The sequence below is a fragment of the Emys orbicularis genome, chromosome 2, assembly GCF_028017835.1.
Source record: "Emys orbicularis isolate rEmyOrb1 chromosome 2, rEmyOrb1.hap1, whole genome shotgun sequence".
Classification (NCBI taxonomy): domain Eukaryota; kingdom Metazoa; phylum Chordata; order Testudines; family Emydidae; genus Emys; species Emys orbicularis.
Genome location: NC_088684.1, coordinates 36477860 through 36503581, shown reverse-complemented (window position 1 = coordinate 36503581; position 25722 = coordinate 36477860). Strand labels below are relative to the sequence as shown.

Here is a 25722-nt window from a genome sequence, read left to right as displayed (position 1 = left end):
AATGGTTGTGTAAGCTCGTGTTTCTAACTGACATCACTGCTCACCTAAACGAATTCAACCTCTGTCTCCAGGGTGCAGGGCAAATGGTTCTGGATCTTTATGAAACCTGGGAAGGCATTTGTTGTAAAACTAGCAGTTTTTCCTCTGGATATTGGAACTTCGACTTTCCACTACTTCCAACACATAAAAGAGCTATCGACACATTGCATTGTCAGTGTCAATGAGATTGGAATGTACATGCAAGAACTGGAATCAGAATTTTCTGACAGATTTCAAGATTTCCAGCGGTTTGGCCCAATGCTTTCTTTTCTAATTAAACCTGAAAAGTTCAACGAAAGCAACTTGGATTTGTCTGTATTTCCGTGGATGGGTGTTGAAGATTTCAAAATGCAGCTCATTCAGTTAAAAAGCTCAGAATTGTGGGCATCAAAGTTTGAAGATCTGCGGAGTGCACTTAAAGCTACCGAGAGAGATCATGGGGCCTCTAGTCTGACCTGCTGGACATCTCTGCCAGTGAAATGCATCTGTTTGAAGAAAATTGCATTTGCAATGCTTTCAGCATTTGGATCCACATATCTGTGTGAACATGTATTTTCACACATGAAATCTGTCCTCTGTCCCTCTCGGAGCCAGTTAACAGCTGATCACTCAGAAGCCCGTGTGCAGCTTAAAGTATCCAAATATGTGCCAGACATTGGAAAACTCAGCAAGGAAAAGCAAGGGCAAGGATTACACTAAATTGATAAGATCTGCATTTGAATTTAATTTTAAATGAAGCTTCTTAAACATTTTAAAAACCTTATTTACTTTACATACAACAATAGTTTAATTATATATTATAGAGCGAGACCTTCTAAAAACGTTAAAATGTATTACTGGCACGCGAAACCTTAAATTAGAGTGAATAACTTGCCACACCACTTCTGAAAGGTTGCCGACCCCTGCTCTACACCAATCATGATTCATCTACTGTGCGAGGGGCAGAAAGGGATGAAGACAACTGGCACTGATTCGGTGTGTGGTAAAGTCAGTTGTGGACTTGCCGCCTGATGTTTTTATCCATTAGCACATGGGAATTGGTAATTAACTGCAGAGATGGCACCTGCACTTACTGATGTGGTTTGTAGGCTGCTGGAGCTGCACTGCCTAAAAGACTGAGGAACTTCTAGGCTTTGCGGCTTGAAGTCAAGCACCATCATGGTTTTGCACAAAGTTTTTCTTCTAGCTGAGTTCAAAAACTCAGGCAATGCCATTGTGGTTTTGGGGCTTTTGTGGCTTGATATTGTGAGAAGAGTACCTCACTCTCTTCTGTCGAGCAAGGAGTGAATGCTTTTCTAAAGCTCCTTGCAATGTTTGATTTCACAGCTGATACTAGTAGGCCTACAAAGTGGTGGTAACTGAGCTGTATATAGTGAGATCCGGTTTATTGAACCCTCACTATTATCACCACATAGAAGGACCCATCAACAGATTGTAGATTCCAGCACAGTTTCAGGAAGGATTGAATGAGTGGAACTTGTAGGCCTATACAAATCACAATAGGTAGTGTTGGCTGTTGGTAAAGTCATTGAGAACTGACATTTTGGATGGCATGGGGTGACTGCTGATGTCACATGACACAAAACAAGGGTCAGAAGTGTAGCATTACCTCCATTGGGCCGACTTGAATGTGCCACAGTCTTTGGTATCGTAGAGGAGGTGCCGGTCTTCAGTGAAAGCTCAGGATGTCAGCTGTTCTCCAACACAGTTGTTCTTGTTATAGCCCCATAGGCTGTTGTGGCTATTGAAATCGCTGACATGGATGGTAGGATGGCTTGGCATTGGTAACGCTAGACATGGCCATTCCATTGACAGTGTCTTGTACACATTTATAACTGTCAGATTGCTGATCTTGATGGCAACTGAGCAGGGGTTTGTGATAGGCATGACCTGGATGGAATCTTTAAGGTCATGTTTTATGTACATCATGAGACCATATTTGGGGTGATGCCTTGCAGATATAAGGACATATCTGTTGATCTTTGATTGGTGGCCTTCACTCTCCAGGTGTGTTGTCAGGGACGGCCCACAACATTTTGGCACAAATGACGCCCCCATGTCCCCTCGCTTGGGCCAAAACTTTGAAAGGTCTCAATTCTGCCTTCTTCCTTTTCTACTCCTCTCATGGTACTGCTCTGCTACCTACCTCAATAAAGTAGAACTAACAACTTAAAATGCCTTGTTCAAAAATTTTAAATAATACTTAACTTTTAAACGCCTGAACAGCAAATGTAACTTTCCTTGATTGCATAGTAAACACTGGCATTTTTATCTGTTTGAATAATCAAAGCGGTGCTTTCCGTGCCTTCTTGGTTGCAAAGATTTGAACTGCTTCCTGAAGGTCCACGGTCTGGGCCTGCTCATGCTCTATTGAGATGTTTGCAAGGCTGACCAGCCTCTCCTGTGTCATTGTGGAGCGTAGATGTGTTTTTATTAACTTCAGCTTGGAGAAGCGTTTTCCACTGGCAACTGTTACAGGAAGTGTTAGAAGTACGCGCAGAGCAACAAAAGCATTTGGAAAGAGGGTGGTCATCTTATTTGTGCTCATGTTCCAGAACAGCCTTTGGAATTGATCCTACTGAAATGTATCTTGAAAGGACTTTCAGTTCATCACCTAAATCACTTGCATCAATATCACGCATGTCATCATGTGTCAACACTGTCTCTAGTGCCCTGCATTGCTCGTGTAGGTCTTCTTCAGGTATAGTAAGGAGTTTTGGAATATCATACAACATCCCAAATATACTGCTGTGTTCCTTGAGCTGCATGAAACGTTCTTCAACTGACTGTATTGCACAATCTAGTCCCTGGTTAAAGAATTCAACTTTGAATTGTTGTTTGGGGTCTCTTATGGGATTATCCCGTGCCTCGTAATCAAAATGTCTTCTTCGGTGACTCTTTGTATTCTTGAATGGGTGGGAAAATAGCTTCACTGTGAACTTCCTCTGCCAACTTCTGTGCACTCTTCAGAACATTTTGAAATCCCTCATCTGACTGGTAAGACTGTAGGTACATTGCTCTAGATATATCAGTGACTCTCAAACTTTTTTACTGGTGACCCCTTTCACATAGCTAGCCGCTGACTGCGACCCTCCTTATAAATTAAAAACACTTTTAATATATTTAACACCATTATAAATGCTGGAGGCAAAGCGGGGTTTGGGGTGGAGGTTGACAGCTTGCCATTCCCCATGTATTAACCTCGTGACCCCCTGATTGTCCTGACCCCCAGCTTGAGAACCCCTGAGATATAGCAAGGTCAACACCTTAGAGTCTCTTGCTTACAACATTTATTTCAAACAGTATGTCATGCCACAACACTAAGCCACACAGAAATTTGAAGTAATATATGTTTCTGGTGATTCCATTTCCCTTTGCCACTGTTCTCCCACAAACAGTTCCTGTCATAGCATTATCCTTCATAATGGCAACTATGGCATCATCTATCTTCCCAATTTGGTGTTTGATAGGCTTTATCACCTCCACTCGACTTTCCCATCATATGGCACTCAGTGATTTCAGTGTCAGAGAGGATGTTCCCAGATGTTGCTTCAAAATTTGCCATCGATGAGTTGATGCAAAGAAAAATACATAGATGCTTTGAATTACATTAAAAAAATTCAGCAGCCTCACTCGAAGCTGAAAGCTGCATCACTGACCACCAAGTTCAATGAATGAGAACTGCATGGGACAAAAAAAGCTCGAGGGTTTAACTCTCGGATCCATGTCTGCACTCCTCTGTTCTTTCCTCTCATATTGGCACCATTATCGTAGCCATGACCTCTCATGTCAGCTATTGCAATTCCTGTATCTTCCAGCTTTAAGAAGTACATTTGTCATACCAGCCCCTGTAGTATCATCAATGTCAATAAATTCTAGAAAATGCTCTCTGTCACCATTGCAGGGACATTTTAACTAGGTTCTGTTGTTACAAAACGCACCATTAAAGTCATTTGTTCCATATGGCTGATATCAGGTGTGCAGTCCAGAATAACAGCGTAATATCTTGCTGACTTCAGATCTGCCACAATCTTCTGTTTGACTTTTGTTGCCAGTAACTGTACGATCTCATTTTGAATTGTTTTTCCAAGGTAGTGGTGTGTGTACTGTGACAAAGTTCCTCCTCTATCTTGGTGGGTCCTGCGCTTATTGGCGGATTTTCTTGCCTCAGAGATTCACCATGTGGGTTGGGGAACAGCCCAGAGACCTTCCCCTCTGGAAGAACCCACAGTCCAGGTCAATTGGGAGGTTTGGGGGGAACCCGGGCCCGCCCTCTACTCCGGGTTCCAGCCCAGGGCCCTGTGGACTGCAGCTGTCTATAGTGCCTCCTGTAACAGCTGCATAACAGCTACAACTCCCTAGGCTACTTCCCCATGGCCTCCTCCAAACACCTTCCTTATTCTCACCACAGGACCTTCCTCCTGGTGTCTGAGAACGCTTGTGTTCCTCAGTCCTCCAGCAGCACATCCTCTCACTCTCAGCTCCTTGCGCCTCTTGCTCCCAGCTCCTCACACTCGCACCACAAACTGAAGTGAGCTCCTTTTAAAACCCAGGTGCTCTGATTAGCCTGCCTTAATTGATTCTAGCAGCTTCTTCTTAATTGGCTCCAGGTGTCCTAATTAGCCTGCCTGCCTTAACTGGTTCTAGCAGGTTCCTGATTACTCTAGTGCAGCCCCTTCTCTGGTCACTCAGGGAACAGAAAACTACTCATCCAGTGACCAGTATATTTGCCCTCTACCAGACTCCTGTACCCCACTGGTCTGGGTCTGTCACAGTACATTTCTTGGGTGGTGACTCTTCTTAGATGCTCCTGGAGTACAGCGTCAAACTCAGCCATGAGATCCACAATTTTAAGGAAGTTTCCATTGTTTGGCACATACAGCTGATCTGAAGTGCCATGCAGTGCTAGGTTTTGGGTAGCAAGCATTCTCACAATGGCAATGAGCCTTTTCAGAACATTTTTCCAGTAAAGAGACTCTGATGCAATCTTCTCTTGATGCTGATCATCTATGGTGGCCTTTAACCTTAGTCTCACCTCAAGCTCTTTCCACCTATGGAAGGCTCTCTGGTGATTTGCTGCCTTCTCAGGGCATGCCAGATTTCTAGCCAGATTTTTCCAGTCCTTTGTTCCTGTCGAACCCAATGTGGCTAGAACATTAGACTGGAAGAGTTTGCAACAAAAACAGTATGCAGCGTTCTGGGTTTTTGAGTACATAAGCAATGGCCTCTCTACTTTGTCACCATTGGGGTTTTCACGCCAGTAATGTGTTGGATGGAAACTTCTATTTTCATTGTCTTTGGGGAACATGAAGTTTTTCACTTGCTGTGGCCCATGCAGTACAAGGAAGTCCCGCAGGCTACTACTCAAGTGGGTCCACGATCCTGGATCATCTAGACTTAAGGAGCTAAACTCAGCAGCAGCTGTTTCTTGCACCTCCACCACACTCTTCTCTGATCTACACTTTTCTTCAGGAATGTGCATGGTTACATCCATTTGAGATGGAGATATGGATGCTGCAGTAGCTGCCAGGTCACCTGCACTTTGACTAACTGGAAGATCAGGCATCTCCTCACCACTCACATCCTCACTGGGGCCGGAAGGCTCACCGTGAACATTTGTGTCTATGTATCTCAGGAGAGCTCCTTCTTGCTTAGATAGAAAAGCTTCCTTTGCTTTTTCTTTTTCTGAATGCTGCCCCAGAGGGACGTTTTCTTCTTTCACTCATGACTGCTGTTCTGTGCCAGCTATAGTGGCTCTCAACACTCAGTTGAAGGGGACAAATAAGCAGGCTGGTATCAGGGCCTGAGTGAGGGAAGATATTAGCATCTTAAGGGCCTAACTGGCTCCTACTAGTTCAGTTGACTGCCTGTTCTTCTCAAGTGGGTTCAGGGAAGCAGCAGGAAACAGGAAGCTGCCTGAGAAGCTGGTGTTAATCAGTCCAGGCTCCTGGGGGTGCTAGAGAGGTACATATGAGGCTCCTCCTCTCTCTCCCTGCAGCTCCTGCTGCTTTCTGTTATTCCCTCTCACCTTTTCTCTTGCCTGCCTGTTATGTCTCTTGTGCCCTCCTTCCTCCAGCACAGCACTCCACCATCTCTGTGCATCTAGAGCAGAGAGAATACATATGCACCAGCAGCAGACACAATTTTCTACACTAGTGGTGCCCCCACACAGTCTGGCACCTGAGGCGGCCGCCTCAGTTCGCCTCATGGTAAGGTCAGCCCTGTGTGTTGTAGCACAAGGACACTGATATTTTGAGTCTGCAGGATCATTGTGATAACCACTTTGCATTGGATGGCCCTCGAGGCTGAACTCCATAATGTGCAGTGATGAGCCGATTTGAAGGAAGGTTTGGCCCTGACATGGGCCATTATTGCCATTGCTTTTCTGACCAGGAGGTTCTCTAAGGATATTTGGTTGCACATAACGGGGAAGATGTTGTGAAGGTTGTTGTCTCCTCCTAAGTAAATTAACTACTCAGAGGTGGATCTGGGTTGGGTTTTTCTCTTTATCAGCTGCCTTGTGAAACATGGATAGCGACCTTTGACATGGTTCAGTAAGATGCTTTAGCAATCATAAGCCATTGGTTGGCATTAATCAGAGTGTGCCCAATAAAAAGTAATGTTTGTTTCCCCAATAATCCAAGCTTTTAATTTTTTTTCCAGCACGCTGTGTACAGTAAATTCTGGAATTAGTTGCCTCAACCACTAGAGTATCCAAACTTGATGGCAAGAAAAATATGAAAATTCTTGTTTAGAAATATGATGAAAGCCTGTATTTTAACCTTTTATGCAACCAAGTAGGATGGAAATAAATACCTTTGGCTAGTCCCAAAGAATATTCTTTTGATTCGAAGGGCTTCTTAAGGTATACGCTTGTGTGAAACAGGAAGAATACTGAATAGTTTATGACCTCTGTCTTGCACCACTAATATTAGAATGTCCAGAGCTACTGGTATGCTGCTGAAAAGCTCTTGGGAGCTTCAGTGGCTTAGAAAGAAACCGATGACTAGGCAAAATAACCTTCTCAAGAAAGGTAGACCAGTCTCTCATTTTCTGAGTTAGAATGTGTCCAGAAGTGACTCCTGCCAAGAGAAACAGAGGTTAAACTAATAGCTCACTGAAATCCCTTATTGCAATTTTGCAAAATGAGAAAGGCCCAGCACAGTTTGGAGCCAGAGAGAAGGATGATAAAGTTGACCCCAGTTTTCACTAGGAAAAAGCAAATATGGCCAAATTGTCCAACGTCACAGATTTGACCATATGCATAATCCTAATTTATTAAGAGACTTTTCTTATGTCCTCTAAGGACTGTCCTGAAGCAGCTGTTTCACCAGTTTATATTACAAATCTTCAGCAGTGACCAAAACAGAGATTGAAGAACTTCTCAAAGAAGCCTATTTTGCACAGGATGGCTTCAGTTATTGTGCTATTCCAAGATGGCACTGACTCCTTTAGCATCAATAAATGGTAAAAATGACTGACATTACTAAACATGATTAGTGGAGTTGATGATTGACCAGCTACAATCTCATCGCATTGAAACTAACATTCCAGACCTGGCACAATCTGGATTCAGGCCAGGATTTACTGTTTAAAGCATTTTATTTGTCTGGAATATGAGGAGAAAATAAAATGTTTAAAGAAACTCTGCCACATTCTGGGAAACTCCAGGGTGCATAAGCAATAAACATCACACTAATGTTTCAACCTGCTCCTGGCACCTGGGATCGCCAGAGGATTGACAACATTGTAATAATTGGCACTGACTTCGCTCCAAGAGCCTCAGTGCCATTTCAGCATAGTTTTGTGGCCTAAAATCCACTTTTAGCATACTTTTTATTATTACAGCTAAATAGCCTAGTTACTACAACAATGTTATAACAAAGAATCATACCAAATAAAAGGTACAAAGTGATGCTGGTTAAATAGATCCAAAATAGTTTTTGTTAACTTTTGTTTAGTTTTATTTAGGTACTTATTTTCTGCTACAAATGTACAAGGCAAATGACAAATTGAACATGTGTTGGGCCTTTTTAAAAATAAACTTTTGTCTTTTAGTTAAACATAAGCAGGTGATCTGGTCTTATTGTTCTTGGAATATAGGGCACCTGTGATCACAGTCAAACTTGTAACTAGTACACAATCAAATACATGATCTGTGGTTTTGATAATCTCAAGTATTTTGAAATTATTATAAGATCTGTATTTTTCATATAATGTAATGTGATACATCCTGTATTTTTAATATTATCTAAAAGTATAGCAAATGGTAATTTTTTGCAAGATATAACAGTCTTACTTTTCATATAATTTATTGTAAAGGTTTAAAATAAAAATGACTTGGAATTTCAATCCATTTGATTACATTTAAGATGTATTTTTACTTTACAAGAAATCTGCAGGCAAAGATTATTTATAAATAAGCAATACTTTATACATTGCGATTACAAATGGATTTAAAATAGTGGATAAGTTTTGTTCTATTGTTAAGAAGAATTACTATTACATACTGTCAAGTAGTAAATTGGCATGTAAGAAAGTATACAGATCATACTTCTTAGTCTAGCTATGACTGCTACAGATGTGTCGCTCTTATCCTCTATGTAAATGTTCATTGCCCTTCTCCAGACATTGGTTGATTAGACTGACATTTCTGTCTTTGAGGAGTCTGCTTATCTTTCCAACTATATTAAGATAGTAGATGTGAAAGTAGGGGATATGATTATTTATTCAAAAAGCTTGCTTCAAATGTAGAGGTACTAGCCACCAGTGCTCTTCGGAGGTGATGGTAGTAGTCAGAAGCTTATCATATTATGTCCATTAAGAGCTGATGGAGTAAAGGAAAGCCCATGCTAAAACATTTGGAACTTCTCTGTTTCTTGTACAGATTAGGATTGTGTAGAGTCAAAATAAAGTGGAGATTTGAGGTAAATCTCTATATTAATTTCAATTTGGGTCAGTACTTGGCTAAAAACAGAGAGCTATGTAAAAAAAGAAGAAAATGTGTTTTGAAAAATAAACTAAATTCAGAGTTAATACTGAAATGTCATCTTTGATATATCTTGTGTAGTTATTGTGACATATTAGTAAAGAACGTTTAATTTTTTTCAGAGTAGCAGCTGTGTTAATCTGTATCCGCAAAAAGAACTGTCTAAAATGGGCCATCTTGATTATCACTACAAAAGTTTTTTTTCTCCTGCTGATAATACCTCATCTTAGTTAATTAGCGTCTTACAGTTGGTATGGCTACTTCCACCTTTTCATGTTCTCTGTATGTATATATATTTCTTACTATATGTTCCATTCTATGCATCTGATGAAGTGGGCTGTAGACCACGAAAGCTTATGCTCAAATAAATTTGTTAGTCTCTAAGGGTATGTCTACACTACGAGAGTAGTTCGATTTTACTTAAATCAAATATGTGGAATCGATATTACAAAGTCGAACGTGTGTGTCCACACTAAGGACAGTAATTCGACTTTGTGAGTCCACACTAACGGGGGAAGCGTCGACATTGGAAGCGGTGCACTGTGGGCAGCTATCCCACAGTTCCCGCAGTCCCCGCTGCCCATTGGAATTCTGGGTCGAGCCCCCAATGCCTTCTGGGGGAAAAAATGTGTCGAGGGTGGTTTTGGGTAACTGTCGTCATCCAACCGTCACTCACGCCCTCCCTCCCTGAAAGCGCCGGCGGGAAATCAGTTCGCGCACTTTTCTAGTCAGTGACAGCCCGAACGCCACAGCACTGCGAGCATGGAGCCCGCTGCGACCATCGCTGCAGTTATGGCCGTTGTCAACACCTCGCACCTTATCGTCCACCTTTCCCAGAGGCAGATGCTGAGAAATCGGGCGAGGAGGCTATGGCAGCGCGGTGAGGACCTGAAGTCTGAGGGTGGCACAGACCTGTCATAAAGCACGGGACCCCGCGCTGAGGACATCATGGTGGCAATGGGTCATGTTGATGTTGTGGAACGGCGATTCTGGGCCCGGGAAACAAGCACGGACTGGTGGGACCGCATAGTGCTGCAGGTCTGGGATGAATCACAGTGGCTGCTAAACTTTCGCATGCAGAAGGGGACTTTCCTGGAACTTTGTGAGTTGCTGTCCCCTGCCCTGAAGCGCAAGGACACCTGGATGCGAGCAGCCCTGAGTGTCCAGAAGTGAGTGGCCATAGCCCTCTGGAAGCTTGCAACGCCGGACAGCTACCGGTCAGTCGCGAACCACTTTGGCGTGGGCAAATCTACCGTGGGGGTTGTTGTGATGCAAGTAGCCAAGGCAATCGTTGAGCTACTGCTCTCAAAGGTAGTGACCCTGGGAAACGTGGATGTCGTCATAGATGGCTTCGCTGCGATGGGATTCCCAAACTGCGGTGGGGCTATAGATGGAACTCACATCCCTATCCTGGGACCGGACCACCAGGCCAGCCAGTACATTAACCGAAAGGGCTATTTTTCAATGGTGCTGCAAGCACTGGTGGACCATAGGGGACGTTTTACAAACATCAATGTTGGATGGCCGGGCAAGGTTCATGACGCTCGTGTTTTCAGGAACTCTGGTCTGTTTAGACGGCTGCAGGAAGGTATTTACTTCCCGGACCACAAAATAACTCTTGGGGATGTGGAGATGCCTATAGTCATCCTCGGGGACCCAGCCTACCCGCTAATGCCCTGACTCATGAAGCCCTATACAGGCGCCCTGGACACTGAAAAAGAACTCTTCAACTACCGGCTGAGCAAGTGCAGAATGGTGGTGGAGTGTGCTTTTGGACGTCTCAAGGGGAGATGGAGAACCTTACTGACTCGCTCTGATCTCAGCGAAACCAATATCCCTATTGTTATTGCAGCTTGCTGTGTGCTCCACAATCTGTGTGAGAGCAAGGGGGAGACCTTTATGGCGGGGTGGGAGGTTGAGGCAAATAGCCTGGCTGCTGATTACGCCCAGCCGGGCGATTAGAAGAGCCCAGCGGGACGCGCTGTGCATCCGGGAGGCTTTGAAAGCTAGGTTCCTGAGTGAGCAGGGTAACCTGTGACTATTAAGTTTGTTTACAGAGAAGCTGAACCTGCCCCCGTTTCTTTACCCAGTAAATGTTCACTATCTGGCTACATGTCGTCAGGCCCCTCCCCCTCTGTCAGAGCAACGACAGACAATCGATTCGCGCCTTTTTACCTGGGTTACCTGTGCAGACAACATACCACAGCAAACATGGAGCCCGCTCAGCTCAGCTCATCATCACCATATGTCATCTGGGTGCCGGCAGACGTGGTACTACATTGCTACACAGCAGCAGCTAATTGCCTTTTGGCAGTAGACGGTGCAGTATGACTGGTAGCCGTCATCGGCTATCTGGGTGCTGGCAGACGTGGGGCTGCATTGCTATACAGCAGCAGCTCCTTGCCTTTTGACTGGTATCCATCGTCGTCGTATTCCTCAGTGAGTTCGGTCAGAGGCACCTGGGCAGACATGTTTTGTATCCTGGAGACTCAGTCCTACCGGCAGTCCTATTGAACCGTCTTGACGATGATGGCTAGCAATCGTAATACAGCATCTTCTACCAAGCACCCAGAAGATGCCGATGGCTATTAGTCATGCTGCACCATCTGCTGCCAGCCTAAGATGTAAAAGATAGATGGACCAGATTTGTTCTGTATTCATTTGCTTCCCCCTCCCTCCGTGAAATCAACGGCTTGCTAAACCCAGGGTTTTGAGCCCAATCTTTGGGGGGGCCATTCTGTGTGACAGTTTGTGTTTCTCCCTGATGCACAGCCACCTTTGTTGATTTTAATTCCCTGTAAGCCATGTCGTCACTCGCCCCTCCCTCCCTCCGTCAGACAATAGTTTCGTGCCTTTTTTCAGCCCAGACGCCGTAGTACTGGGATCATGGAGCCCGCTCCGATCACTGCGGCAATTATGAGCACTATGAACACCACGCGCATTGTCCTGGAGTATATGCAGAGCCAGAACATGCCAAAGCAAAACCAGGCAAGGAGGTGATTGCAGCGCGGCGACGAGAGTGATGAGGAAATTGACATGGACATAGACCTCTCACAAAGTACAGGCCCCAGCAATGTGCAAATCATGGTGTTACTGGGGGAGGTTCATGGCGTGGAACGCCGATTCTGGGCCCGGGAAACAAGCACAGACTGGTGGGACCGCATCGTGTTGCAGGTGTGGGACGATTCCCAGTGGCTGCGAAACTTTCGCATGCGTAAGGGCACTTTCATGGAACTTTGTGACTTGCTTTCCCCTGCCCTGAAGCGCCAGAATACCAGGATGAGAGCAGGCCTCACAGTTGAGAAGCGAGTGGCGATAGCCCTGTGGAAGCTTGCAACGCCAGACAGCTACTGGTCAGTCGGGAATCAATTTGGAGTGGGCAAATCTACTGTGGGGGCTGCTGTGATCAAAGTAGCCAACGCAATCAAAGACCTGCTGATATCAAGGGTACTGACTCTGGGAAACGTGCAGGTCATAGTGGATGGCTTTGCTGCAATGGGATTCCCAAACTGTGGTGGGGCGATAGACGGAACCCATATCCCTATCTTGTCACTGGAGCACCAAGCCACCGAGTACATAAACCGCAAGGGGTACTTTTCAATGCTGCTGCAAGCCCTGGTGGATCACAAGGGACATTTCACTAACATCAACGTGGGATGGCCGGGAAAGGTACATGATGCTCGCATCTTCAGGAACTCTGGTCTGTTTCAAAAGTTGGAGGAAGGGACTTTCTTCCTGGACCAGAAAATAACTGTTGGGGAGGTTGAAATGCCTATAGTTATTCTTGGGGACCCAGCCTACCCCTTCATGCCATGGCTCATGAAGCCGTACACAGGCAGCCTGGACAGTAGTCAGGACCTGTTCAACTATAGGTTGAGCAAGTGCCTAATGGTGGTAGAATGTGCATTTGGACGTTTAAAAGCACGCTGGCAGTTTACTGACTCGGATAGACCTCAGCGAAACCAATATTCCAATTGTTATTGCTGCTTGCTGTGCGCTCCACAATATCTGTGAGAGTAAGGGGGAGACATTTATGGCGGGGTGGGAGGTTGAGGCAAATCGCCTGGCCGCTGATTACGTGCAGCCAGACACCAGGGTGGTTAGAAGAGTACAGCAGGGTGCGGTGCGCATCAGAGAAGCTTTGAAAACCAGTTTTGTGACTGGCCAGGCTACGGTGTGACAGTTCTGTTTGTTTCTCCTTGATGAACCCTCCCCCTCCCCCCAGTTCACTCTGCTTCCCTGTAAACTAACCACCCTCCCCTCCCGCCTTTGAGCACCGCTTGCAGAGGCAATAAAGTCATTGTTACTTCACATTCGTGCATTCTTTATTAATTCATCACACAACTAGGGGGATAACTGCCAAGGTAGCCTGGGAGGGGTGGGGGAGGAGGGAAGGAAAAGGACACGCTGCAGTTTAAAACGTTAAAACTTTAACACTTATTGAAGGCCAGCCTTCTGATGCTTGGGCAATCATCTGGGGTGGAGTGGCTGGGTGGCCGGAGGCCCCCCCACCGCATTCTTGGGCGTCTGGGTGAGAAGGCTATGGAACTTGGGGAGGAGGGCTGTTGGTTACACAGGGGCTGTAGAGGCGGTCTCTGCTCCTGCTGCCTTTCCTGCAGCTCAACCATACGCTGGAGCATATCAGTTTGATGCTCCAGCAGCCGGAGTATCGACTCTTGCCTTCTGTCAGCAAGCTGACGCCACCTATCCTCTTCAGCCCGCCACTTGCTCTCTTCAGCCCGCGATTCAGCCCGCCACCTCTCCTCTCGTTCATATTGTGCTTTTTTGCACTGTGACGTTGACTGCCTCCACGCATTCTGCTGTGCTGTCAGCGTGGGAGGATATCTGGAGCTTCGAGAACATATCATCCCGAGTCTGCCGTTTTCTCCTTCTAATCTTCACTAGCCTCTGCGAAGGAGAAACATTTGCAGCTGGTGGAGGAGACGGGAGAGGTGGTTAAAAAAGACACATTTTAGAGCACAATGGGTACACTCTTTCACTTTAAATTTTGCTGTTCACATTACACAGCACATGTGCTTTCGTTACAAGGTCGCATTTTTCCTCTTATATTGAGGGCCTGCCGGTTTGGTGTGAGAGAGCACTCACACAGTGCCAGGCAACAGAATTCGGCTTGCAGGCAGCCATGGTAAGCCACAGTCTTTTGGCTTTTTTAACCTTCTTAACATGTGGGAATGGTTTCAAACAGCAGCACCCTCATTTCCCATACCAAGCACCTGTTGGGTTGGCCATTTAAAATGGGTTTGCAATGTAAAAGGAGGGGCTGCGGTTTTCGGGTTAACATGCAGCACAAACCCAACTACCCCCCCACATACCCAATTCTCTGGGATGATCACTTCACCCCTCCCCCCCACCACATGGCTAACAGCGGGGAACATTTCTGTTCAGCCGAGCAGGAACGGGCACCTCTGAATGTCCCCTTAATAAAATCACCCCATTTCAACCAGGTGACCGTGAATGATATCACTCTCCTGAGGATAACAAAGAGAGATAAGGAATGGATGTTGTCTGCATGCCAGCAAACACCGGGACCATACGCTGCCATGCTTTATTATGCAATGATTCCAGACTACGTGCTACTGGCCTGGCATGGTAAAGTGTCCTACCATGGCGGACGGGATAAGGCAGCCCTCCCCAGAAACCTTTTGCAAAGGCTTTGGGAGTACATGAAGGAGAGCTTTCTGGAGATGTCCCTGGAGGATTTCCGCTCCATCCCCATACACGTTAACAGACTTTTCCAGTAGCTGTACTGGCCGCAATTGCCAGGGCAAATTAATCATTAATCATTAAACACGCTTGCTTTTAAACCATGTGTAATATTTACAAAGGTACACTCACCAGAGGTCCCTTGTGTGCCCTCAGGGTCTGGGAGCATGCCTTGGGTGAGTTCGGGGGTTACTGGTTCCAGGTCCAGGGTGATAAACATATCCTGGCTGTTGGGGAAACCGGTTTCTCCGCTTCTTTGCTGTGAGCTATCTTCATTGTCTTCATCATCATCTTCCTCGTACCCCGAACCTGCTTCCCTGTTGCGTGATTCTCCATTGATGGAGTCAAAGCACACGGCTGGGTTAGTGGTGGCTGCACCCCCTAGCATGGCATGCAGCTCCGCGTAGAAGCGGCATGTTTGCGGCTCTGCCCTGGACCTTCCGTTTGCCTCTCTGGCTTTGTGGTAGGCTTGCTTTAGCTCCTTAATTTTCACACGGCACTGCTGTGCGTCCCTGTTATGGCCTCTGTCCTTCATGGCCTTTGAGACTTTTTCTAGTATTTTGCCATTTCGTTTACTGCTACGGAGTTCAGCTAGCACTGATTCGTCTCCCCATATAGTGAGCAGATCCCGTACCTCCCGTTCGGTCCATGCTGGAGCTCTTTTGCGATCCTGGGACTCCATCATGGTTACCTGTGCTGATGAGCTCTGCGTGGTCACCTGTGCTCTCCATGCTGGGCAAACAGGAAATGAAATTCAAAAGTTCGCGGGGCTTTTCCTGTCTACCTGGCCAGTGCATCTGAGTTGAGAGCGCTGTCCAGAGCGGTCACAATGAAGCACTGTGGGATAGCTCCCGGAGGCCAATAACGTCGAATTCCGTCCACACTACCCCAAATCCGACCCGCAAAGGCCGATTTCAGCGCTAATTCCCTCGTCGGAGGTGGAGTAAAGAAACCGGTTTAAAGGGCCCTTTAAGTCGAAAAAAAGGGCTTTGTCGTGTGGACGTGTCCAGGCTTAATTCGATTTAATGCTGCTAAATTCAACCTAAACTCGTAGTGTAGACCAGGCCTAAGGTATCACAAGTACTCCTGTTTAATTTTTTTTGAACATCAGCAATACCTACTATAGGCACTAGATGGTGTTTCAGCCTTTACTGTGAATTAATGTACACTTGTGTGTTTCAAAAGATACTGGCAACCTTTTAGGATGCAAGTTTTTTAGTAACTTCAGAAAATGAAAATTATTAGAGGTCTTAGAGAGCAGAATTTTGTGGGTTTTTTTCTCCATTTAAGATGGACACTGTACTAGTTTTTAAAATAATTCACACCCAGAGTCTTCCATGTTGGTATAGGCACTCATTATTTTCTTATATATTTTTTTCCAGGTTGCTGTTAAACAATGGATAGAGGAGTTAAAATGCAAATGCAGTTTGCAAATTGTCTTTAGATTATGATTTTGTCAGAGCATGAATCAGTCCTTCTCAGTTTTAAAACAAAATATAACCTTAGCATATTGTGTGCGCTACTGGAAATAAATATTTTTTATAACAAAAATGCTACTAGAGACTGAGGAATAAGATGTAGAAATCTACTCTGACCTCTAATAAATCAGAGCCTGAATATATTTGTGTACATTAATTAATTTGCCTACATATGTGACAGTGGCATTTTGTTAGTTCTTTAATGTTACTTTAAAAGAAAACCGTAACTGCTTATCTCAACAATCTGAACATCTAAATGTAAGAAGCAGTTTTCCTCATGAATAAATTATGCAATGTATTTGAAAATAAGTGTTAGTTATAGCTGGTATTAGCAAACAGGTAAAATGATGAAAAATATATGAAAAGCAAAGGGCTATATATTTTTGGCATGCTATATTTAAAAGCTTACTCTAGCATAGAACACTTTAATATAGCTTTTTGTTTTCAATTTCCTTTATTTTCATGTTTTGTAGGGTTGTTTTTTTTAACATTTATAGTATAATTTCATTCAGATCTGATCCATTTTGCTGTGAAAGTCTATAAGAAACATAATGAAATATCTTTGGAGCCAATCTGATTTTGCTGGGAGTCGGTTGGATACGCTATGATTACTTCTCTGGAGTGTGATCAGAAACAAAGGAGTTGATCCAATCTCAGTGGCAGTCTATGAGAAACAAATTCCAAACTTTAGAGTGGAAATGAAATGACAAACCAGGATACCACAGATTCCTATCACTTTAAGATTGGGTAGTGCCTTTAAACAAAGGGACAGATGTTGATCCAACTTTTTTCATAAAAATTTCTGTTTCCTCAGCTGTCTAGTAGCATTGGCAACTGTGCTGCCATGTGCTGAGCTAGGTTTTCAGCTACACAGCCCAGCAGAGGCTGGTATTACTGCAGAAGTAGCTCATTAAATCACACACATGGCTATAAGGGAAGGAAATGGTATATTTCTCTCTGACAGCCCACTGTGGCTAACCCAGCAGCAAGTTCATGACCCCTGGAGAGGGAAACCTCCAACCATCTTCTGTTGGAAGGACTGATCACTGTACCACATTGCTTTGTGGCAAGGGTAAAAATGCTAGGCATCCTGAAGTGCCCCTCTTCAAGGGAAAAATGTAGCTGGGGACTAAGGAGTTATATACTGAGTGGTTCAGCTTGTGCTGTTTGGTTTCAGTGAGTCATTTTAAATCTCTAACAATACCAGGAAAATACTGTAAGAAGACTTTTAAGGATCTGATACTGCAGTGGGTTACTCGTTCAAAATTGCCACTGATTTCTGTGCCTGAGTAATGACTGCAGGATTGGGTCTTTAATTACAGTGTCATGTACACCTCTACCCCTATATAACGCTGTCCTCGGGAGCCAAAAACTCTTACCTTATTATAGGTGAAACCGCGTTATATCGAACTTGCTTTGCTCCGCCGGAGTGCGCAGCCCCACCTCCCTGGAGCGCTGCTTTACCGCGTTATATCCGAATTCGAGTTATATCGGGTCGCGTTATATTGGGGTAGAGGTGTATGTGAAAAGTTTAGTACTTTATTCAGTGGAAACTCTGTCTGTGGAGAAGGCAGCTAGAGACATTACATCTATTGCTGGGTGGAAAATGGTTTCCCATCCCAGGAAAATTTTCAATTCCCCCCTCCCACTTCCCCGTTTCACATTGGAACAAAATGGAGAACTTTCTAAGTTTTTCATGAAAAAAACATAGCGAGAACAAGAAAGATCCCCAAAATAACCAAATAGTTAGTGTACTCAACTGGGTTGTGTAAGACCTAGCTTCAAGTCTCTGCTCTTCCTTATTCTGTAACTATTTAGCTATTCTAGGGCAGTGACTCTCAATCTTTCCACACAATTGTACCCTTTTCAGGCGTCTCATTTGTCTAAAACCTACTTGCTTACAAAATCAGACATACAAATAAAAGTGTCACAGCATGCTATTACTGAAAGATTGCTTACTTTCTCATTTTACCATATAATTATAAAACCAATTGGAATATAAATATTGCACTTACATTTCAGTGTACAGTATATAGAGCAGTATAAACAACTCATTGTATGAAATTTTAGTTTGTACTGACTTTGTTAGTGCTTTTTATGTAGCCTGTTGTAAAACTAGGCAAATATCTAGATGAGTTGATGTACCCCCTCAAAGACCTCTGAGTATCCCCAGGGGTACATATACCCCTGGCTGAGAATCACTGTTCTAGGGGGTCTCTTGCTATCTCACTTATTTTGACTAGAAATTCTATCTTGGACTTGAGAAGCCTTCTGAACAAAAGTTTCATCAAAAATTTCCCACAAAAAGTTTTGTTTTTTGATTAATTGGTTTTTTTTCTGATTTTTTTTTTTTAAAAATTCCTGACCAACTCTAATTACAAGTTTCAGTGGTCACCCATTACAAAACCTAATTCTGTTTCAGAAGGCAAACCAGTCTCCCTGCTTTGGTTCTAAAATTTCATCTTGGAGCTTTGGTTTATACTCTGACTTATCTGTGGGATGCATAGGAGACCTGTCTTCAGGATATTTATATATAGAAGATAGCAAGTCTGACACGTCAAGTGGTTCATTGATGTTCATTGTGGGGAGATCATGCTACCTCATACAGATACCTGAGGGGGTCCGTCTCTTTTTGACACTTTGATGAGCTTTATATAGTTTATGTCAATAAAATCTCACTGAATTGAACTGAAATGAGTTCTGAAAGCTTGAATATTAATGATAGGGATAGTGTCACAGTCAAAATGAAAAGGACACCCCCTCATAACATCAGAGAAACAGGCATCATTCTGGCAGTTTTCAAAAGAGAAAGCCACTCAGTCCAGCTTTAGCAGGACCTCTCTCTTTTAAGTCGCCTTCCAAATGAAGCTTCCATAGAAATATTTTTGGTCAGGATTGATTAGGCAGCATGGCCCAAGTTTTCAACTGGGTAACTCATTGGAGATTAAAAGAACCGTACAGTTTGTAGCTTCTTCATACCGGATATTTTCTGGTGGTTTGAGCTGTTGTGTTAAGAGGCAGGTACTACATTTTCAGTGTGATGTCTTTCTCTGTTCTGGAACTCTCTTCTTGACTAAGACATTGAGTGTTATTGACCTCCATAGCCTGATCATCTAGTTAGTTACATTTACTAAAAACCTGGTCTGGAGCATTATGCAATTTCTGGTTGAATATTTTATTGTGCAAAATAAAAAATGAATGGCTGATCAAGCTGTGGTTAGTGGGGATGATTAGCCATACCTACGGCTGGGTGTGGTTCTCCTAAAAATATGTACATAAGATGTATAAAAATGTCAGCACACAGACCACAAAATAGTAGAAGGAAGAATACAAAAGGAGACAAGCTGAGATTTGTGAAAAGAGGAAGGAATTAAAAGACTAGATTAGTGAATGAGTACTATATAAATTAATTGTTTTAAAACAAACTGAAACAGATGTATTGTTTTATTATAATGAGTTTATAAAGTTAATACTTTTGTTTTTACTCTTTGGACATGTTCTGGCATATAGACTTATATATTTGCTTTGTACTACATAATCAAGTTCCAAATTACCTAGTGCTGGAAATGACCTGCACTAATGTAATCAATTACAATCTCAAGACCCTGTAGGCAAGCACATTTTATTATAATATAAATAACTAAGTACAACATATGCAATAGTTACATAATTGGGAAGTTTCAATAAATTTTTGAATAATCAGTTATTAACACAACAAGAGTTAAATAATTTCTCCACTTCATTGTTAAAAATCATTCCCATAAATAATCTCCACTTCATTGTTAAAAATCATTCTCATAAATATTGAATTTTTACCTTTGTATTTATTAAATCAATGTAATTTAATTTACAGCAGTTTAATTTAATTTACAGCAGTTTAAAAAATCAAGTCATATGCTCCCATTTAGCCCTACAATTAAATATAGAGGTCCAGATACTAAGCTGGTGAAATTGGCATATCAAAGTTGAAGTCAGTAGAATTATGTTATCTGCACCAGCTGAAGATCTGATCCAAAGTTCCTAACCCTGATTTTTCTTTAATTTAATCCATTTTCTTATATTTTTACCCCCTCTTATTGCTTCTATCACGTTACCCTTATCTCTTAATAATAATCTTTTCCCCTCTATTTCCACATCTTGCAAATCCATCTACCATTAATGATCTATCTGATCATTAAAAGCTCCGATTTACATTGAGTCTACTGTAGAATAAAAATCTATGGTCTTGAATTTCATGTTGGGACCTTTTAAAATATATTAGCTTTAACTGCGTTTTGGATTTGAACTTGACAAAAGCCATATTTATAACCTGAACCCCAGTAATTGCCTTATTAAAAACATTTAAAACACCTACCCTATTACATTCTGACGTACTTTGATACCATTAGCTTATTAAATTCAAAGAAATAAAATTTAACACTTTAAAAAATACAAACATAGCTTCCAACTTGATGATAAAATCTATGAAAATGGAACGTCCTAGCACTCTGAAATCTGTATTTGATTAATTGGGCTTAGTGACTGATTAATTTTGCATTACAGGGTTTGTTAGAACGTATTGTTGGCCAGGATCCTTTTAACAATAAATGTTGTTGTGTGGAATGTTTGTTTGGGCTGTATGCATGATAGGGAGTGGGGGAGCATTCACAAATGAAAGACTTATAATACTGCTCTGTATTTTTCAAGGCTGTTGTTAAATGGTGATGTGATGTAACAGGTATTAAGTAGAGTCCATTAATGATTTAGCAACCAATTCATTTAAAAAGCCAATGGTTATTTTAAAAAGATCCTAAAACAAAAGTCAAAGAGGACCAAAATTAGGGAGTGTATTAGTGTTTTAGTTGAAGGGAAAATATTTAGAAAGAACCCTCGTATCTATCATTTAAAATACTTTCAATTTAAAAACAGTTGAAAAGTGTTAATCTTTATTAATCCTATTTCAAAACTGAATCTCTTTTGAAAATTAGTATGTCCAACATTGCCAGAAGCTGGGAATGGGCAACACGGGATGGATGACTTGATGATTACCTGTTCTGTTCATTTCCTCTGAAGCACCTGGCATTGGCTACTGTTGGGAGACAGGTTACTGGGCTAGATAGACCTTTGGTCTGACCCAGTATGGCCGTTTTTATGATTTACCATCTTTCCAATTACTGTAAATGCAAAAGCAAGAATGGAATCAAAAATACTTTCTTGCATTATATTTTACTAAAGAAACTTTTCTTTCCATGTTTGTCTAGACATATTTTGTTATGCTTATTAATACCTGTCTCTAACTTTATTTTAAAGAAGCGAAGTTATACTCTTGTTTGTACCTCCAGAACTAGCAGCCCAACTGACACATGCGTAACTAAAACTTTTTTATTTTTGAATTCTTTGACAAGACTAATTTGTTTTTCATTTAAATCAATGCACAGGTAATGTGGGTATGTAACTTGTGCCGAAAACAACAAGAAATCCTCACAAAATCAGGAGCCTGGTTCTACAACAGTGGATCAAATACACCACAGCAGCCTGATCAAGAACGTATTAGAGGGTTGCGGAACGAGGAAGCACCTCAGGAGAAAAAAGCAAAGCTGCAGGAACAGTCCCAGTACCAAGGACCCTCAGGTGACATATCCACACCAGCTTTGGACAAAAATAGACCTCAAGTGCTCACAAGACAAGACTCAATTAAAAATGGTTCAGGGGTGAAGCACCAGGTTGCAAGTGACACAACTTCAGACAGGTAAGGAACTGTTTCATCTTCATACTGATAAGAGAGTTTGTTGAAGTTGACTTTATTCTACAAATCCTATGTGACACTCTTGCATCTCCTAATTATATATATTTTAGGTTGTTTTTTTAAACAGTTCTAATTGGTAAGCAGGTGAGGAGCCTTTCATTGTGTTCAGAAAGTTGCAGATAGCATGCTCTCTTCTTCATCCTCTCCTTCTCAAAAAAGGTATTAGCCAGCCAAAAAATGATAATGTTATGACACACCTGAAAATGTGATGCTGAAAGTCTACGTTGCGCTTAGGTCATTTCCCTCTTACAAAACGCTCTTTGTATACTCTTTATAAAATATGTAGTCCGCAGTTTTGTGTGATCACTAACTTTCTGGAATAATTATTGTGATTACTGCCAATACTTAAAAAACAAGGCATGACGAGGTGTGTTGTTGGAAGTTAGTAGTCACTCAGATTGTCAGAATGTTACTTTGCATAATACCTGCTGTATTTTGAATGCAAGATTGTAATATCTTTGAGTGATGACATCAGCACTGCATCTTCCTCAGAGTTTCCAACCTCAGGTTTAAACCTCAGTCCCCTCCATCAATAAAAAAAATAAAATAACTCGTAACCCTTTCATCTTAGTGTCACCTATCACAGGCTGAAACTACAACTATTTTTTAAATTAATATAATTATAACTTTCCTTCCACCCGCCTCACCAAATTCTAATCCCCATTTCCTGCCCTGGTTGGAAAAAAGTTGAATGTAATTAACCAGACCTTTTTGCTTCACCTATTCTGCCTGCTGCCCTTTGCTCTGATTTCAGTTGACAGGTTCAGTGCTGAGTGGATCCAAGTGCTTCTTAATTATATTCACTGTCTCTGAGCTGCACAATACCGAAGTTGGCAGTTGAACTCATTGCTAAAGAGCAGCAGGCACAATGGGAGAAAAAAAGACTTATTCTATTTCTCATTTTTTCTTAATTATGCCTAGAAAATGGAATCATGCATCCCCTATAGTATTATAATGATAATGCCCCATCTCCTCAGCAGTATTTCAATTCCTGTATAAAGGCTAGATAGATTTTTAAAATGCTATTGTCTAAAACTCTAACTACAGGTATAATATACATATACACAGTTCAAAATAAAATAGACCAACAGGAAAAAATACTCTATCCTTGAATTCCATCCATTCCCGTTAAGATCATCAATATCCAACTTGTTGATAAACTGTATGATCAATTGCTTGACTACACTTGGTTCATTATGAAATATATTCAAGAGACCAAATAATCAATCAGTCATGTTTATTGCTAAAAGCCATTAATAATATAGTGTAGGGAAAAGGTTCAATACTATAGTGTCTCCGGGAAGCTGTCTCACACAGGGTTGTTATATTCCTCTTATACAGGAGATGTGCTTCCAAAGTCACCCATTTCAGTTAGGAGTGTTTATGAAATCCAGCTCATCCGTTTCTCCTAATCCCTTAACTTTTATGTACCTTTCTTTATCTTGTTTTGGATACTAGCATTCCAGGTCCTGATCCATGAAGGTACTTCCTCAGCTTGTACCAAGATCTAGAACAAATGTTCTTATCTGTAGCTTGATTTTTGAGTTTCCTCTCTCTTATGCCAAATACTGAGCTACACTAGTGCAGGGTATTGTGGGATGTAGCTTAGCATAAATGAACAGAACTCTCGGAAAAACCTAGGCCTATTCAGCTCTTATTACTGGCAGGCATTCACATAATGTGGTATATACTAACCTAATGTATGTGTCTTGGGTAACAAACAAACACTGGCTCCTTCAGACCCAGTCTCCTCTTTCAGTTTTATTTGTATACTTACTCATCCTATTGTCTCTTAACTAACATAAATACAATCTTGTGTAACAACCACACCTAAAATTGTATCTATAGTAAGTGCTGCACATCTTTGAGATTTAGAGGGGCCTCTAGTACTGAGAAAATCTCTCTTAATTTTTCTATGGTTATAATACCCTGTCTTAATTTTCATGGAGCCAATCTTCCTTCCATTGAAGGAGAGCTTGAAATAGGATACCTCCTGATGCATGGCCATCTCTTTCCTAAGCTGGCCAGAGTGTCTATTAGAGAAGGATGCAAGACTCTCCCTATATCAGGGTCTCTAAGAGGTGCTGGGCTAAAATCCAGGGACTGAGCTAAGTCTCAAATATGAATCATTATATGACAGTGTGTTGCATTACTAATGGGGTAGTCTTAACAGTATCAATATTTTTAAAAGGAATTATCATTTTATTTAAAACAACATTTTAAAAGTGAAGGCTTTCATTTTATTACCCTTTTATTAAAATAGCACATAGTATTTTATTAATAATAAAATGTTTTCTTTTTTAAATTATAATGTATTTTGCGGTATTCTCTTAGGCTAATGGAGCAGTACCGATTAGCCTAAAATATTATTTTTTCTTTTTGATTGCTGATCGTACTCTAAGAACCTCTTTCCATCTTCTAATACCTCCAGCTTTGGTCAAGCTAGCATATCCAAAGTATCTTAAAGAGTGTGAGCCTTGATTTTGTATCTTCTATTTAAAAATAGAAATTAGAATGTCTAATAATATAGATGTATCTCTTTAAGTGCAACTGAAGGATTAAAATGACTAGCCACTAGATAAGCATGTTGGATGTGATATCACCTTGATAGAATTTTATTATAAAAGAGCTCAGTCAAGGGAGGGAGTTTTTCCTGACTAGTATGGGAGGCCATTTTTGTTCCTCTCACTTTTCTGTATAAGATAAATCCAAAAGAGAAAGAAGACAAATCAAAATGACCCTACTGACAGTGAAGTAGCAATAGTGGGGCCAATGTTTTGAGAAGGGGACTTATATCCAGAGCACAGTAAGTAGTCAGAAAGTGAATAAGAATATAAAAAATAACATGATATAATAACATTTCCAGACTTTTTCAGTGTCCCCAAGTTTATTAATGTGTTTACACCAGACTTAATTTTGGAAAATTAAAACAGTAAAATAAAATAATTTATTGTCATGTGTGAGAGAGCTCATTCATTATCTCAAAGAATCTCCAAGACTGTGGTGTATGTCCAGGAATATGTCCCCAGGACATAGTGTGCTGAACTATTTTCAAAATACTGCATGAGAGTTATAGGTCCCTTTCAAAATTTACCTGACAATATATATCCAAAAGGCTATATAAATAAGACTACCTGTATATTGTTTTTATTTTCTTAAAATATATTAATTTACTTACATTAGCATATATATAGTGTATAATACTGATGTATTGAATGTAATTTTGCTATAATTTTGAAGTCTCAAGTACTGATTTGAGTTTGTGTGGGTTATTTGGTTCATTATTTTTGTTGTATCTACAGTAAGTGGCTTGTACAGTATGGCTGAGGATATGAATTGCAGACTGTCTGCTTTTTTCATAGTATATAAGAAAGAATAAGTATGCTTACCGATGAATATATTTTTCCAGTTAAATTTGAAAATTGGTGTCTTTAATTTGTTTTGAGCTTTTGCTTTCTGAGCACCCACAGCATCCATTAACCTTAATTGCAGTAGTCAGCACTTAGCACTTCGGCATATCCGGCTCCAGATGTCTCAATTTGGGCACCCAGAAAATGAGGAACACACAGTTAGTGTCCACCAGAGAAAATATTGGTGTAAGTCACTTGCCCAGCATCATACGGGAAATCTGTAGCTGAGTTAAGAATAGAACTGAGCTCTTGTGGGTAGCATTCACCTCCTTAACCATGAAACCATACTTGCTGTCC

At 41.8% G+C, this 25722-nt stretch overlaps 1 protein-coding gene across 24 annotated transcripts in view; it reads left to right on the top strand.

Moving 5' to 3' along the window:
- Positions 1 to 25722, top strand: part of RIMS2 (regulating synaptic membrane exocytosis 2) — a 765985-nt gene that overhangs the window by 217987 nt on the left and 522276 nt on the right. For all 24 annotated transcript variants that reach the window (XM_065398069.1, XM_065398065.1, XM_065398088.1 and 21 more), the window contains one exon: positions 21648 to 21958. In XM_065398069.1, the coding sequence (XP_065254141.1) occupies positions 21648 to 21958 (311 nt within the window). The remainder of the gene's footprint in view (positions 1 to 21647; positions 21959 to 25722) is intronic.